The 13125-nt window shown below is 33.2% G+C and overlaps 1 protein-coding gene across 5 annotated transcripts; it reads right to left on the reverse strand.

Moving 5' to 3' along the window:
- Window positions 1–485: 485 nt before the first annotated feature.
- On the reverse strand, window positions 486–7415 carry LOC137937834 (uncharacterized). Of its 5 annotated transcripts, none has more exons than XR_011109665.1 (7): window positions 7325–7415; window positions 6358–6438; window positions 4304–5748; window positions 4149–4220; window positions 907–949; window positions 767–831; window positions 486–669 (listed from the first exon to the last, which is right to left on the reverse strand). XR_011109665.1 is itself a non-coding variant. In XM_068783014.1 (7 exons), exons 3-6 carry the CDS (start codon window positions 4539–4541, stop codon window positions 790–792), a joined length of 417 nt encoding a protein of 138 aa, XP_068639115.1. In that variant the 5' UTR covers window positions 4542–5748; window positions 6358–6438; window positions 7325–7415; the 3' UTR covers window positions 486–669; window positions 767–789. The 5 variants fall into 5 exon arrangements, 2 of the variants coding, with proteins under 2 accessions (XP_068639115.1, XP_068639113.1); XM_068783014.1 differs by having other exon boundaries at window positions 907–971; XR_011109666.1 differs by lacking the exons at window positions 4149–4220; window positions 4304–5748 and having other exon boundaries at window positions 489–669; window positions 907–971.
- Between the last annotated feature and the right edge of the window lie 5710 nt (window positions 7416–13125).

Raw genomic sequence — 13125 nt, forward strand, 5'->3', positions numbered from 1 at the left:
AATTGTTATCGAGCTCGAGCCCAAAAATCTTAACCGAGCTCGAGCCGAACTTCGAACCGAACTCGAGCCTCAACATACATTTAAATTTTTTCAAAAAATATATATCAAATTAATTATATATAAAATTATACATACATTTTACATAAAATTGGACATAGCCTCTACAAAAAATTAAGTATAACCTATATATATAATACATGTATAAGATTGAAGCATAACCTCTTCTTAAAATTGAGTATAATATATGTATATAATACCTGTATAAAATTCGACATAACCTCTACTTAAAATTGGACATAATCAATATACATAATACCTGCATAAACACTCCATAAATACTCCATAAACACTCCATAAACACTCCATAAATACTCCATAAACACTCCATAAACACTTCATAAATACTCCATAAACACTCCATAAACACTCCATAAAATTATATATACATTACATAAACACTCCATAAAATAGTCTAAACACTTCATACACTGCATAATATTAGAAATAAACTTCATACAATAATCAAACACAACAAAATTAAATGAAATATCACTATCAATTTACAATCACCTAAATAAAAACTATAAATCCATTATAAAATTACAAACTATAATTGTTTCTCTTAATGCTAGAAAATAATATACATCCTTGCATGAGCAAAATCTCCACCTACGACAAAAACAAAAAAATAAAATTAGTTATTGTTAGATAAAAAAATACTCTTCCATTACTAGTTACTTAATGTCGTTAAAAATATTAAAATTACCATGATGAGAGAAACATGAAAAATCATGTAGCTGGTAGCATTATCTCTACACTCTTCTTCTCAGGCTGTAATCATAAAACAAAATTTTAATAAATAAAACTAAAAAATATCATAATAAAGAATTGATCAAAGAAATTCACCTTTTGATTTTTCTTTACACCGTGAAGAACCCGAATCCAATCACTGCCACAAATCAAAGCTTGAACTGTACTTGGTGCCAAGGAAGAACAATATGAGTCTATTACTCTACCACCAGCACTAAATGTAGACTCTGAAGCTACTGTGGATATGGGAATTACAAGGATGTCTGCTGCCATCTTAGATAATACTCAAAATTTTATATGATTCACTTTTCACCATTCTAAAACATCAAAATCATATTGTGAAGTTTCCTCACAACTATATACACCTTCTTCAAGATAAATTTCCAATTCTGACCTTGGTAAATTAACTACATCCTTTTGTTTCATATAACTCATCAACTTTGACCAACCTGAACTTGATGAAGGCCTACGACTTGTGGAAACACCCATAGAGCTACTAGTACTTAAAACAATCTCTTCATTTCTAATATCCACATTATATAAGGATACATATTCATCGTAGATCTCATATAAGGTGCGTCAAACTAAATTTATATTCATTGTAGTTTCCTCCATAGAATATATCACTGGAAAACACATTTCGATCAACTTTAATTTGACCCTTGGATCCAAAACTGAAGCAACAGCCATCAATAAATTGCATTCACCCCAATACTTCTCAAATTTCTCTTTCATTCTACTAACCATTGTCCTAATGAAAACATTTTCATTTGTAGAATGAAAATCCAGAACTTCTTTTACCCTATATACCTCACTAAGGTACAAATTAGAAGTAGGGTAGTCACTCCCAGAAATTATATTAGTAATTGTATTAAAAACTTCTAAAATCTCACACACCATGTCAACTTTTTCCCATTCATCAAAACTTGGCAAACAATCATATGTTGGTTCTCTAACTTTAAATCTAGAGAATGCATCTTTGAATTTTAATGCAGAAGACAACATGTCATAAGTGGAGTTCCAACGAGTTGGACAATCAATAACCAACCTCTTTTCACCAAGTTCTAATTGTTGTACAATTTCAGAAAAAGTGCGAAGTCTAGCCTCAGACAAATTTATGAATTTGACACTTTCACGCACATTATCAATGATATCTTTAATCTGAACAAGACCATCTTGGACTAATAAGTTCAAAATATGAGCACAACAACGCACATGAAACAACTTTCCACCACACACCAAATTTTTTTTCCTTGAAAAATCTTGTTTCAAAACTCTGATACAAACATCATTATATGCAGCATTATCAACTGAAATACTAAAAACTTTATTTTCAATCTCCCATTCTTTCAAACACTTGTAAATAGCATCTGCTATATCAACGCCATGATGAGGAGGAGGAACATGCACAAAACTCAAGACTCGTTTTTGTAGCTTCCAATTACTGTCAATAAAATGCCCAGTAATAACCATGTATTTAATTTTTTGATTTTGAGACTTCCAAAGATCCGTGGTAAGACTAATCTTGTTAATCTCTTTTAACAAAATTTTCAATTTCTTTTTCTCTACCTCATACACCTCCATACACTCCTTCTTAATAGTCTTCCGGGATATTTTCTCATAATTCATATTTGCCATCTTCATTATAAAATTAAATCCCTCCTCTTCTACTATCATGAATGGATGCTCATGCATAAGAATCCAATAAGCAATGAGTACTCTCATTTTAGCTTGATCATAATTTCCTCCAAAATCCATAAAAGGAAGTCCAAATGGACTCTGATCAACATTAGAACACGCTCCCACTGGTTGAAAGTTTAAGGTTTTTTGTTTTCTCATTGCCACTTTTCTACTAGTGCAAACGTTTCAAATGTCGACTCATATGTGTGGTCACTCCACTACTAATAACACTCAAATTGATTTTACAATGAACACACTGAACCTTTTTTGTACCATTAAGTGATACTTCTTTGAATTCCAACCACACATGAGACTTTTTTTGTCTTTTTGAAGTATGAGTAGAATCACCTTCATCCTCATTTATGGTAATTTCATCTGGGCCCACTTCTATGACAGAGGGTAGTGACTCTGGTGGAGTTGAGTCACTATTTATAGTCACACTAGAACTAGTGTTAATTATTGATGTCAATTGAGGAGGTGTTGACATTCTTACTTCTACAAAAAAACAAAATTACAAATTAAAAACATAAAGAAAAGAAAGTTATCCGAACAACAAAGATCCTACACATAATTTAAGATACTTGTTTATTCTTAGAGGAAGGTGTGTGACATTGTGACAATTGGGAACGACCCTTGTCATTCAATGCAGCGGGGTCTCTTTGAGCCAGTAGCCCTGCACCCAATAGTTTCCAGTCCAATATACCGATCCTTTTTTTATATATATATTTAAAAACTTCTAAGATAAGGAAATAAGCACACCAACATTCTCTTCTAATATTCTGATGAAATTCAACCTCAATACCAAGAAATTAATGATAAAAATGAAAAAAAATGAAATTCAAACTCAATACCCCACTATACCAAGAACAGCAATAGATATAAGTTCAATGAGAATTAAGAAAGAAGGACAAAAACTAACTTTTTTTATTCTTTTTTATAATAAAGAGAAGTTGGATGCAATTAAGAAAACTCCTGATTCCATTAACTATAATAGAGTATTATTGAACAGAATATGTTATTAACACTCAAAATCATGAAATAAAATTCCATTGCTAACAATTTGAATACCATTGCTGTTTATTGCTGAAATGTATGATAAACGTACAAAATTTTATAGAGGCCAGACACCTAAAAATAAGAAGGCAAAAAAGAAACAAAATCCCACAACATAAAAATATTTGAAAGTCTAGAATAAGAACACTGGAATTTGAGCAAAAAAATCATTGACAACCAACCAACTATTTTCCAAACATTATAGCAATTGAGCTTAGTAAGTCATTCTGAGATATACAAAAACATAACAAATGACAAGGTGGGGGATTTTTCTCCCCCACCCTTCCTTTCCTTCTTGAATGTTAGCTCAGTATGAAGTTTCCTGGCTCTCAGCCAGCTAGAATGCAATTGATGGCTCACTCAAGCAAAAAAAATAAAATTAAGAGAATAAAATAGGTCAACTTATACAATCTGTATAAAATGATCTTCTTACATTCTACCCTTAAATCAAGAACTCACCGTTTCAAAAAATCAAACAGTATCAACACTCAAAATCATGAAATAAAATTCATATCAGTTTTCTTACAATGATTTCTTCCCGAGTGTACTTTGAACTGTCAGCTGGAAATATCGGAAAAAAAAAAAACAGAGCTGAGTTTGCTTACAGAAACAGAGTGTGCCGTTCGGATATCCAAAAAGACTTTCCAATAATGAAGAAGCACTGCTGAGAAACGAAGCTGAGAAACCAAGTGAGAGTTAGACATTTTTTAGGTTAGCTCGACGACGAAAAAAAAATAGAAAGATTAAATTAAAACCTTACCTCCTTCCGTCGGACCGTCGATTTCGTCTCGTCGGCGAGGAAAAGCTTGGATGAAGATATCAAAGAGGAAGAAGAGAAAGAAATCTTTGAGGAAGAAGAGACAGAAATCGTAGAGGAATAAATCGAGGAATCGAAGAAGGAGAGGGAGAACGAGGGATTTGAAGACCAAATCCCCCATTTCCCCTGAATACCTGTCGACGGACAGCGATTTATGCAAGAAATCACGCTGAAACGGCATGGAAATGGCAGAGGGAGGTATGGGTTTCGCAAAGAAATTTCCCGAATCGAAGAGGTCTCCCGATCCCCGATCTCCGAATCGCTCGTTATATTAACGAGTCGGCTCGCGAGCCGACGAGCCGAACCGGGCTCTGCTCGAGCTCGACTCGTTAATGTAAACGAGCCCATCCCTGAGTTCGAGCTCACCTCGAGCTCGAAATATAACGTTTCGAACCGAGCCGAAACCGAGCCGAACTCGAGCAGCTCGCGAGCCGGCTCGGTTCAAAGCCACCCTTAGTGCCAGAGACGAAATGGAAGATAGGATGAAACCCCTGCTCCCGCGGCGCTCTTCTCCTGAATCTTGACTCCCCCGAATCCCGGGCCGCTCATTAAGTTAACGAACCGACTCGCGAACTTTCGAACCGAACCGTGGTTCGGTCGAGCTCGGCTCATTAACTTAGACAAGCCTTATCCCGAATCTCGAACCGAGTTCAAGATACAGGTAAATCGAATCGAACCGAGCTGAGATCGAGCCACTCGCGAACCGGCTCGGTACAATGCCACCCCTAATCACATAGCATCAAAAAAAGAGGCAAAGTCTAAGGAAAAACAATGAAATACACAATACTATCTTAGGAGTGGGATCCACAAGTAGATAGATGCCGAGTTAAAAGCATGTTGTTTGACACCCTCATAGGATGGTCAAAGCTTTTGCAAAGGGAAGAAGAAAACGGTGATTTGGGAAGAAGAATAAACTTAGGCAGAGACGAATGCTTATTGGAATAAATGCCAGGATTTGGGAAGAAGAAGAGATTAATGGAAGAGAGTGGCGAAGAGAAACGATACCAAAGAAGAAACAATGACTCAATTAGAATAAATGGAAGAGAGACCAGGATTTGGGCAAAAAGAAGAGATAAATGGAACAAATTTGCTAAGAGAGACATTACCGAAGTAAAGTCGCAAGAAGAAAGAACTAGAAGGAGAGAGGAGAAAGAGGGAGACAAAAGGAAAGAGACATACCTTCTGATGAAGAAATTTCTGGCAAAAGATGGGGGTCGAGGGAGGAAAGAGAACTAGAGAGGAGAATTTGCATCCTCAGAACGAACTAGGACAGCCTCTTTCAGCCTGATGAAATTTGTTCTATCGTCTCTATTTCGATTCTCTCTTGGAATTCCATCATTTGACAATGGCATGTTTCTCTCTCAATTTCTTCTCTCCACAATTCTTTGCTGCCAAACAATGCAACATCACTTTCTCTCCCCCTTTCTTTTCTTTTTTGTAATCTCCAAACATAACTTAAGGGTCTTTTTGTCACCCATAGAAAAGAAAAGAAAAGAAAATAGGTTTTTCTCTTGTTGGATGCCCATAGAAAATAAGAGAGAAAACAAAAGAGAAATGTGTCTCTTGTTTGGATGCACAAGGAAAATGGAAAAGAAAGTGATTTTTTGTTGTTTGACAGTAGAGTAATAAAAAATGAAGTTTGTATTTTCTCTATCCCTTTTTATTTCTTTCCTTTTCTCTTGAAATTCCATCATTTTAAGATGAAAAATAATAAAAGTAAGAGAGAAACTATTTTGCTCTCTCATTTTCTTTTCTCTACATGATTCTCTGCTACCAAACAGCATAAAATTACTTTATTTCTCCTCTTTTTCTTTTCTTTTCTTTTCATTTCATTTGTAGGGGTTCCAAACAGACCTTAAAGATGCTTCCTTTTGATCAAATAAAATCAATACATACAACTAAACAAATGATTTCTCTACATACACTATCCATCACGTTAAAATATATTCATGAAAAAACAAAAGATGACTAGCATATGTAAATAAAGCTAGATATACCTCGAGTTTTTGTTTTCCAATTCCACCCATTCCGTATCGCAATGAAAATTGTTTTATCCAAACGTCACCTTCCATGATGGTCTACAACAAAGTGGACAAAATAAAAGAAAAAGATTTATTGATCAAATATTTTAAATATAAACTGATACATAAAATCTTAAATGTGCAAACTAAATAAGTGTTGGATGGTACCATCACCAAATCCAAATTAGATGTAAATAAAATCAAGATAAAACTCGTTCAAACCACCATGTGCGGCCAAAAGCAATAACCCCCTATAAATTTTTTGAAAACCACAAATATCATACATTCATCATGAAAAAGGTAACAAAGCCTTAGGACATTGTGAAAGAGATTCAAAAAAAAATCAGTGAAATACTTGAAGAGTTTCTATACTTGCGGATCCTCTAAAAGTAAACATCTTAAACAAAAGCATGGAAAAAAAAAGAACTTTTTATGTTCGGAAGGACCTGAACCGCAGAGAAACATCATCATTCAGCGGTATTAGGTGAGGCATCGAGCTCCAATCTCTCTAACATCCTCCCAACCCAGAAATAAAAGTCCCTTCTTCGACGAGTCTAACAACAAAAGTTCCGCAAAAGAATAATACAGAGCCTAAAAATCTTAACCTATACTCAGAAATCATTCGGTTATATTAGATGAAAAGCTTCAAATTTCAACCCCTCTAACCTCTATCTAACCCAGAAATCGAAAACCCCTTTTTTTTAACAAAGACTTAAACGAAAGAAAATCTGTAAAAAGAGGAACATAACCTCCACAACAAAATTTTAACAACGCAAAATAAAATCTAATCTGCTGTATTGAGCAAAAACGAACTCATGCTCTAACCCATCTAGGTAATAAAAATAAGCATCAAAAGTTCTATTGCCAGAGAACCCAAGGAGGAGGGCACGGCCAGAGAGGACACTAGAAGCAAGATGAGGGGAAAACGCATGAGCGTAGTTACCTCCGCTTCTTCTTCTTTTTCTTCTTCTTTCCTGCGCTGAGCTCCCTCGCCCTTTTCTTCTTCTCCAAAGCCCTAAACCGTAAAACCCTAAACTACCCGTTGCTCCTTTTATTAAATCTCACCTCAACCCATTTTACCTAGCTCCCTCTCCCTTACATTTAATTTCATTACCGTCCTTTATGAATTTAGTACTTTAAATTGACTTGAAGAATTTATTTTCAAAAAAAACGACGAGGGTAAAGCTAGCTTCGAGCCGAGCCGACCCCGAACCTGCCTATGTTCGAGTTAAGCTTGATTTAAATATTTCGGGCCGAGCTTTGAGTCGAGCCTTGTCTCGAGCCTAAAATTGTTATCGAGTTCGAGCCCAACGAGTTCGAGCCGAGCTTCGAGTCGAGCTCGAGCCTCAACATATATTTAAAACTTTTCAAAAAATATATATTGAATAAAATGTGTATAAAATTATGCATATATTTTACATAAAATTGGGCATGACCTCTACATAAAATTGGGCATAACCTATATATATAATACGTGTATAAGATTGGGCATAACCTCTACTTAAAATTGAGCATAATCTATATATATAATACTTGTATAAAATTCGGCATGACCTCTATTTAAAATTGGGCATAATCAATATACATAATACCTGCATAAACACTCCACAAACACTCCATAAAATTGTCTATACATTCCATAAGCACTCCATGAAATTGTTTATATACTCCATAAAATAGTCTAAACACTCCATACACTGCATAACATTATAAATAAACTTCATACAATAATCAAACACAACAAAGTTAAATGAAATATCACTATCAATTTACAATCACCCAAATAAAAACTATAAATCCTTTAAATAAAATCCTATTACTATTAAGAACTTACTAGAAAATTACAAGAAATATTTTAAATTTTTCTTAGGAAAGTTAGATGGACCTCTTATTGCCTTTTCTAAGGAAATAAATAAAAATTAATAATTAATCTAATATATTATTATACTTATCGATAAATTTTTAATCACATAAAATGTCAAACACAAAATTGCTATGAAAATTGCCTCATGCTCAAAGTATTATATCATCAACTGTCAAATACTTATTCAAAATTTTTCTATATGGTTTTCTATCCATCTTGGCAAGAAAATCTTACTTAGAAAATTATATGATTTTTTAAAAATAATTTATAATTAGAAAAATATTTTAAAAAAACATGAGGCACTAATGGTCCCTATATTTCTACAAAAAATGTCTTTTCAACATTTATTGAAAAAACCACTAATAGTCTCTAGAAACGTATTTCTACTAAAATATCTTTTCAATTTCTTTAAGAGCCATGAGGAAGGGACAAAGAGTTTTTTTTTTCCTTGTTTATGATCTCGCCCGTAGGGGTGGCTTTGAATAAATTATATATAAAATTATGCATATATTTTTTAAAAAATATAATGATAGGGGAGGTTCAAGATTGAATTTCAATAATGGATTAAAATGCACCAATATTAATCTTTTTTACTCCAATTGTTGTCTATCTTGTTTTGTAATTTTTGAATCCCCCTAGATGAAAATTTATATTCTAGGAAAAACTAAAAATATTTTTCCTATGATACATATTCCCAAAAAAACCTTTAAATAAAATCTTATTACTATTAGTGACTTATTAGAAAATTACAAGAAATATTTTAAAATTTTCTTAGGAAAGTTAAATGGACCTTTTATTGTCTCTTCGAGGGAAATAAATAAAAATTAATAATCAATCTAATATATTATTATACTTATCGATAAATTTTTAATTAAATAAAATATCAAACACCAAATTACAATGAAAATTGCTTCATGCTAAAAGTATTACAACATCAACTGTTAATATACTTATTCAAAAAATTTCTATATAGTTTTCTACCCCATCTTGGTACGAAAATCTTACTTAGAAAATTATATGATTTTTAATAAAAATTTTCAATTAGAAAAATGTTTAAAAAAAATATGAGACACTAATATTTTATAGAAACTTATTTCTATAAAATTTATTTTTAATTTTTTCGAATGGAAAAAGTTTTTTTTTTTTTTTACTTTATGATCTCGCACGTGCGAGATCATCTTCGCGCAGGGGAGGGGGGCCGGCGAACAGCTGCGACGACGGTAGAGGCGGCGACAACAGCCGACGGGAGGGACACGGCGGTGACGAGGGGAGGAAAAAATTTTCCCCCCCTCGCTCTTGATCCCGCTTCCGCTCCCACTCCCGATCCTGATACCGATTCCGACTCACCTCGAGCTGGCTCGTGAGCCGACGAACCAAACCTGACTTCGGTCGAGTTCGGCTCGTTAAGGTAAACGAGACAATTTCGGTGCTCGAGTTCGGCTGGAGCTCGATAGATAACGAATCGAACCGAGCCGGTACCGAGCCGGCTCGGTTCAAAGCCACCCCTAGGTAAAGCTTCTCTATTTCATTCTTACACTCCTATACCGCTTCTCCTGGTAAGTAGTTTTACAAAATAACCTGTACTAATGGAATAACTTTGGACCTTAAAATTATTATTATATTTTTTGTCTAATATGTTGATGGGATATTCCATGTAAGTTTGGTCATTTTGTAGTTTGACCGGCCTATGGTCGATAATATGATATGCTCTAGATTTGTATTTTTCCAAGGAACATGGAACACATTATGATATCTTATAAGGTACAAAATTAAGGTTCCATTCTTAAGGGTAATTTTTTTAATAAACAAGTTGAGCTTTTATCGAACTTGGGCTCAGTTTGAGAAAGTTGATGAGTTTAGAAAAAATTGAGCTGAGATGGTCTCAGCTCAGTGCTACCCTTATTGACATCGATGTATATAAAATCTATTTGATATCCTTAATATTTTAGTTGTTCTCCCTTGCTCCAAATTGGGTAATTGAGCTCCAGTTATCCTTGACTACCAAAACTTCCATGAGTTAGAATTTTTCTTTATTTTGATTCATTTAACTTAAAATTTGAATTACTTTTGTCGTCTTTTGCATACCTTCTTTACCATCTAAAGTATAAAAGTATACAAAAAAACCACAAATGATGCTAAATATACGTAACCGACACCTTTCATTGAATTCAAAATGCTTTTGAATTCTTGAGAATAGAATTCTAGATCACCTCAATTGAACATTGGAACTTCCAATCTCATTTGTTACATTAGGAGCCATCCAATTAGACCCATTCATAACATGAAAAAATGAAGTAGAGTTTTACTTGTCTATGTCATCCATTAGCTCTCGAATGCTCAAAATATATGGTCTCACATTCTAATGATTCTCAACCGGTCCATCAAAATTTGTGTTTTCTTCTCATAACCCTAATTGCCACTAAAGTTATTTGAATATCACTATCTTTTGAGTATATTTTTTAGTAAACCATATGGCATATCTCCGAAAGGAAACTACCGACAGAATCGTCTCCTCCAAACAAGCATTTTTCCACTTTTCAACATCATTTGAAAGTTTTTCTTTTTTTCATTTTTTTACTACTTCATTTTCATAGTTTTTTGCACTTTTCGCTTGTGCAATGGCACACTCTATTTCCATGTTAAATTTAGTTGAGTCAATGAGTAAAGGGTTGAGTTGGGTCAGCATTCTCATTAAATATTTTATTAAGTAGATGATGCAAATGACTTTCTTAATTAATTTTATATTGTAGAAAATCAAAGTGACCTTTTATTTTATCACAAACTATCATTATTAGACTTATTTTTTTATAATTTTATGTCATATATTTTAATATAATGGAGAGATAAAATTAATTGTTTAATTACATTACTTCAAATGACCTAATTAATATTTTTAGAATTGACAGTATTATAGTCAATCTACTTAAAAGCTAGTTCTGGGTTGATTTATGCTCCAATCTGGTTAGTTTAATGAAATAGCAAGAGGTGTTTCTTGTTGTGGTCGAACTTGGATTTTTGTTTACACTGCAGAAAAATGTTGTATTTGACCACTGGACTATTGCCCTTAACACAAAGATTAGCAATTTTGGTCGAAGACCACTCAGGTCTGAAAATAAGTTGTTCAAAGATATGTCTTTGTATGAGTTGTATGGAGGATTGGTAGAAAAACGATCTATTTATTGGACCAATTGTTGGTATTGTTGCTATCAAGCTCCTAGCCTTTGAATGGGAAGTTAAAACAGTGTCCAAACCAACTTAGGGCCTCCCTCTCTACTCAAAACTCTACCTTAGTCACTTATCAAATCCCTTGATAGCCTCCAACAAGGTAGACCCTTATCTACCTCGAATTTTTTTAATTATCTTTGGTTGAAGGATGGAGATACCAACACACCATTGCCTTCACTAGACGTCGATTTAACTGAATTAACTCCCTCCATATTATAATTTCTATTTTTTAATATTTTAAATGTTATTTTTATTACTTTATGCCATTTTTCTAAGAAATTTAGTAACCGAAGAAAAATGTATCAATATTTTTATTTTCTAATCTCTTATAGTTAATATTTTAGTCTCTTTTTTCTTCTTCTTCTTTCTGGAATTTTCCAAAAACTACCCAATGCTCCTTTTATTAAATCTCACCCCCACCCCATTTTACCTAATTGCCTCTCCCTTACATTTAATTCCACTACCATCCTTTATGAATTTAGTACTTTAAATTGACATGAAGAATTTGTTTTCTTTAAAAAAAGGATGAGGGTGAAGCTTCTCTATTTCATTCTTTAGACTCTTATACGGCTTCTCCTGCAAAGTAGTTTTACAAAATAACCTACACTAATGGAATTACTTTGGACCTTTAAATTATTAATATATTTTTTGTCTAATATGGTTGGAATGTTCCACCTAAGTTTGGTCACTTTGAAGTTTGACTGACCTATAATATGATATGTACTAGATTCATATTTTCTAAGGAACATGGAACACATTTTAAATGTCAGCTATGTCCAGTGGTAGAAGAGACCTTTGAAGTTTGATTGGCTTATGGTCGATACTATGATATACACTAGATTCATATTTTCTAAGGAACATGGAACACATTATAAATGTTATCTAAGTTCGATAGTAGAAGAGGTGATATCTTATATGTTAAGAATCCATTCTTAAGAGCAATTTTGTTAATAAACAAGTCGAGCTTTATTGAACTTGGGTATGGTTTGTTAAAGTTGATTACTTCAGAAAAAAATTGAGCCGAGATGGTCTCAACTTAGTGTTACCCTTACTGCCATCGGCGTATATAAAATCTATTTGTTATCCTTAATATTTTAGTTCTTCTACCTTGCTGTAAATTGGCTAATTGAGATCCAGTTATCCTTGATTTCCAAAACTTCCATGAGTTAGAATTTTTTCTTATTTTAATTAATTTTCCTTATAATTTTAAGTACTTTTGTCATCTTTCACATACCTTCTTTACCATCCAAAGTATACAAACGTATAAAAAAATCACAAATGATGCTAAATATACCAAATTGACACCTTTCATTGATTCTAGATCACCTCAATTGAGCATTACAACTTCCAATCAAGATTTTTTTCATTTGTTACATTAGGAGCCATCCAATTAGACCCATTCATAACACGAAAAAATGAAGTAGAATTTTACTTGGCTATGTCATACATTAGCTCTAAAATGCTAAAAAAAACTATTGAATTCTTATATATTCTTTGATCCAACACAAAAATTAAAAAAATATGGTCTCACATTCTAATGATTCACAACGGGTCCATTAAAATTTGTGTTTCTTCCCACAACCTTAATCGCCACTAAAGTCATTTTGAATATCACACTCTTTTGAATATATGTTTAGTAAACCATATGTCATATC

Source organism: Aristolochia californica, unplaced genomic scaffold (assembly GCF_029961685.1).
Source record: "Aristolochia californica isolate CCGP_79_NKW_82.1479 unplaced genomic scaffold, dmAriCali1.0.hap1 SCAF_7, whole genome shotgun sequence".
Lineage (NCBI taxonomy): Eukaryota > Viridiplantae > Streptophyta > Magnoliopsida > Piperales > Aristolochiaceae > Aristolochia > Aristolochia californica.

What these genes read in the sequence shown, in the direction of transcription:
- LOC137937834 (XM_068783012.1), bottom strand. Translation starts at nt 4,708, where the DNA reads ATGGGCTCGTTTACATTAACGAGTCGAGCTCGAGCAGAGCCCGGTTCG. An exon ending in CGACGGTCCGACGGAAGGAG is followed by an intron (nt 4,221 to 4,303) that starts GTAAGGTTTTAA and finishes TTGGTTTCTCAG; the next exon opens with CTTCGTTTCTCAGCAGTGCT.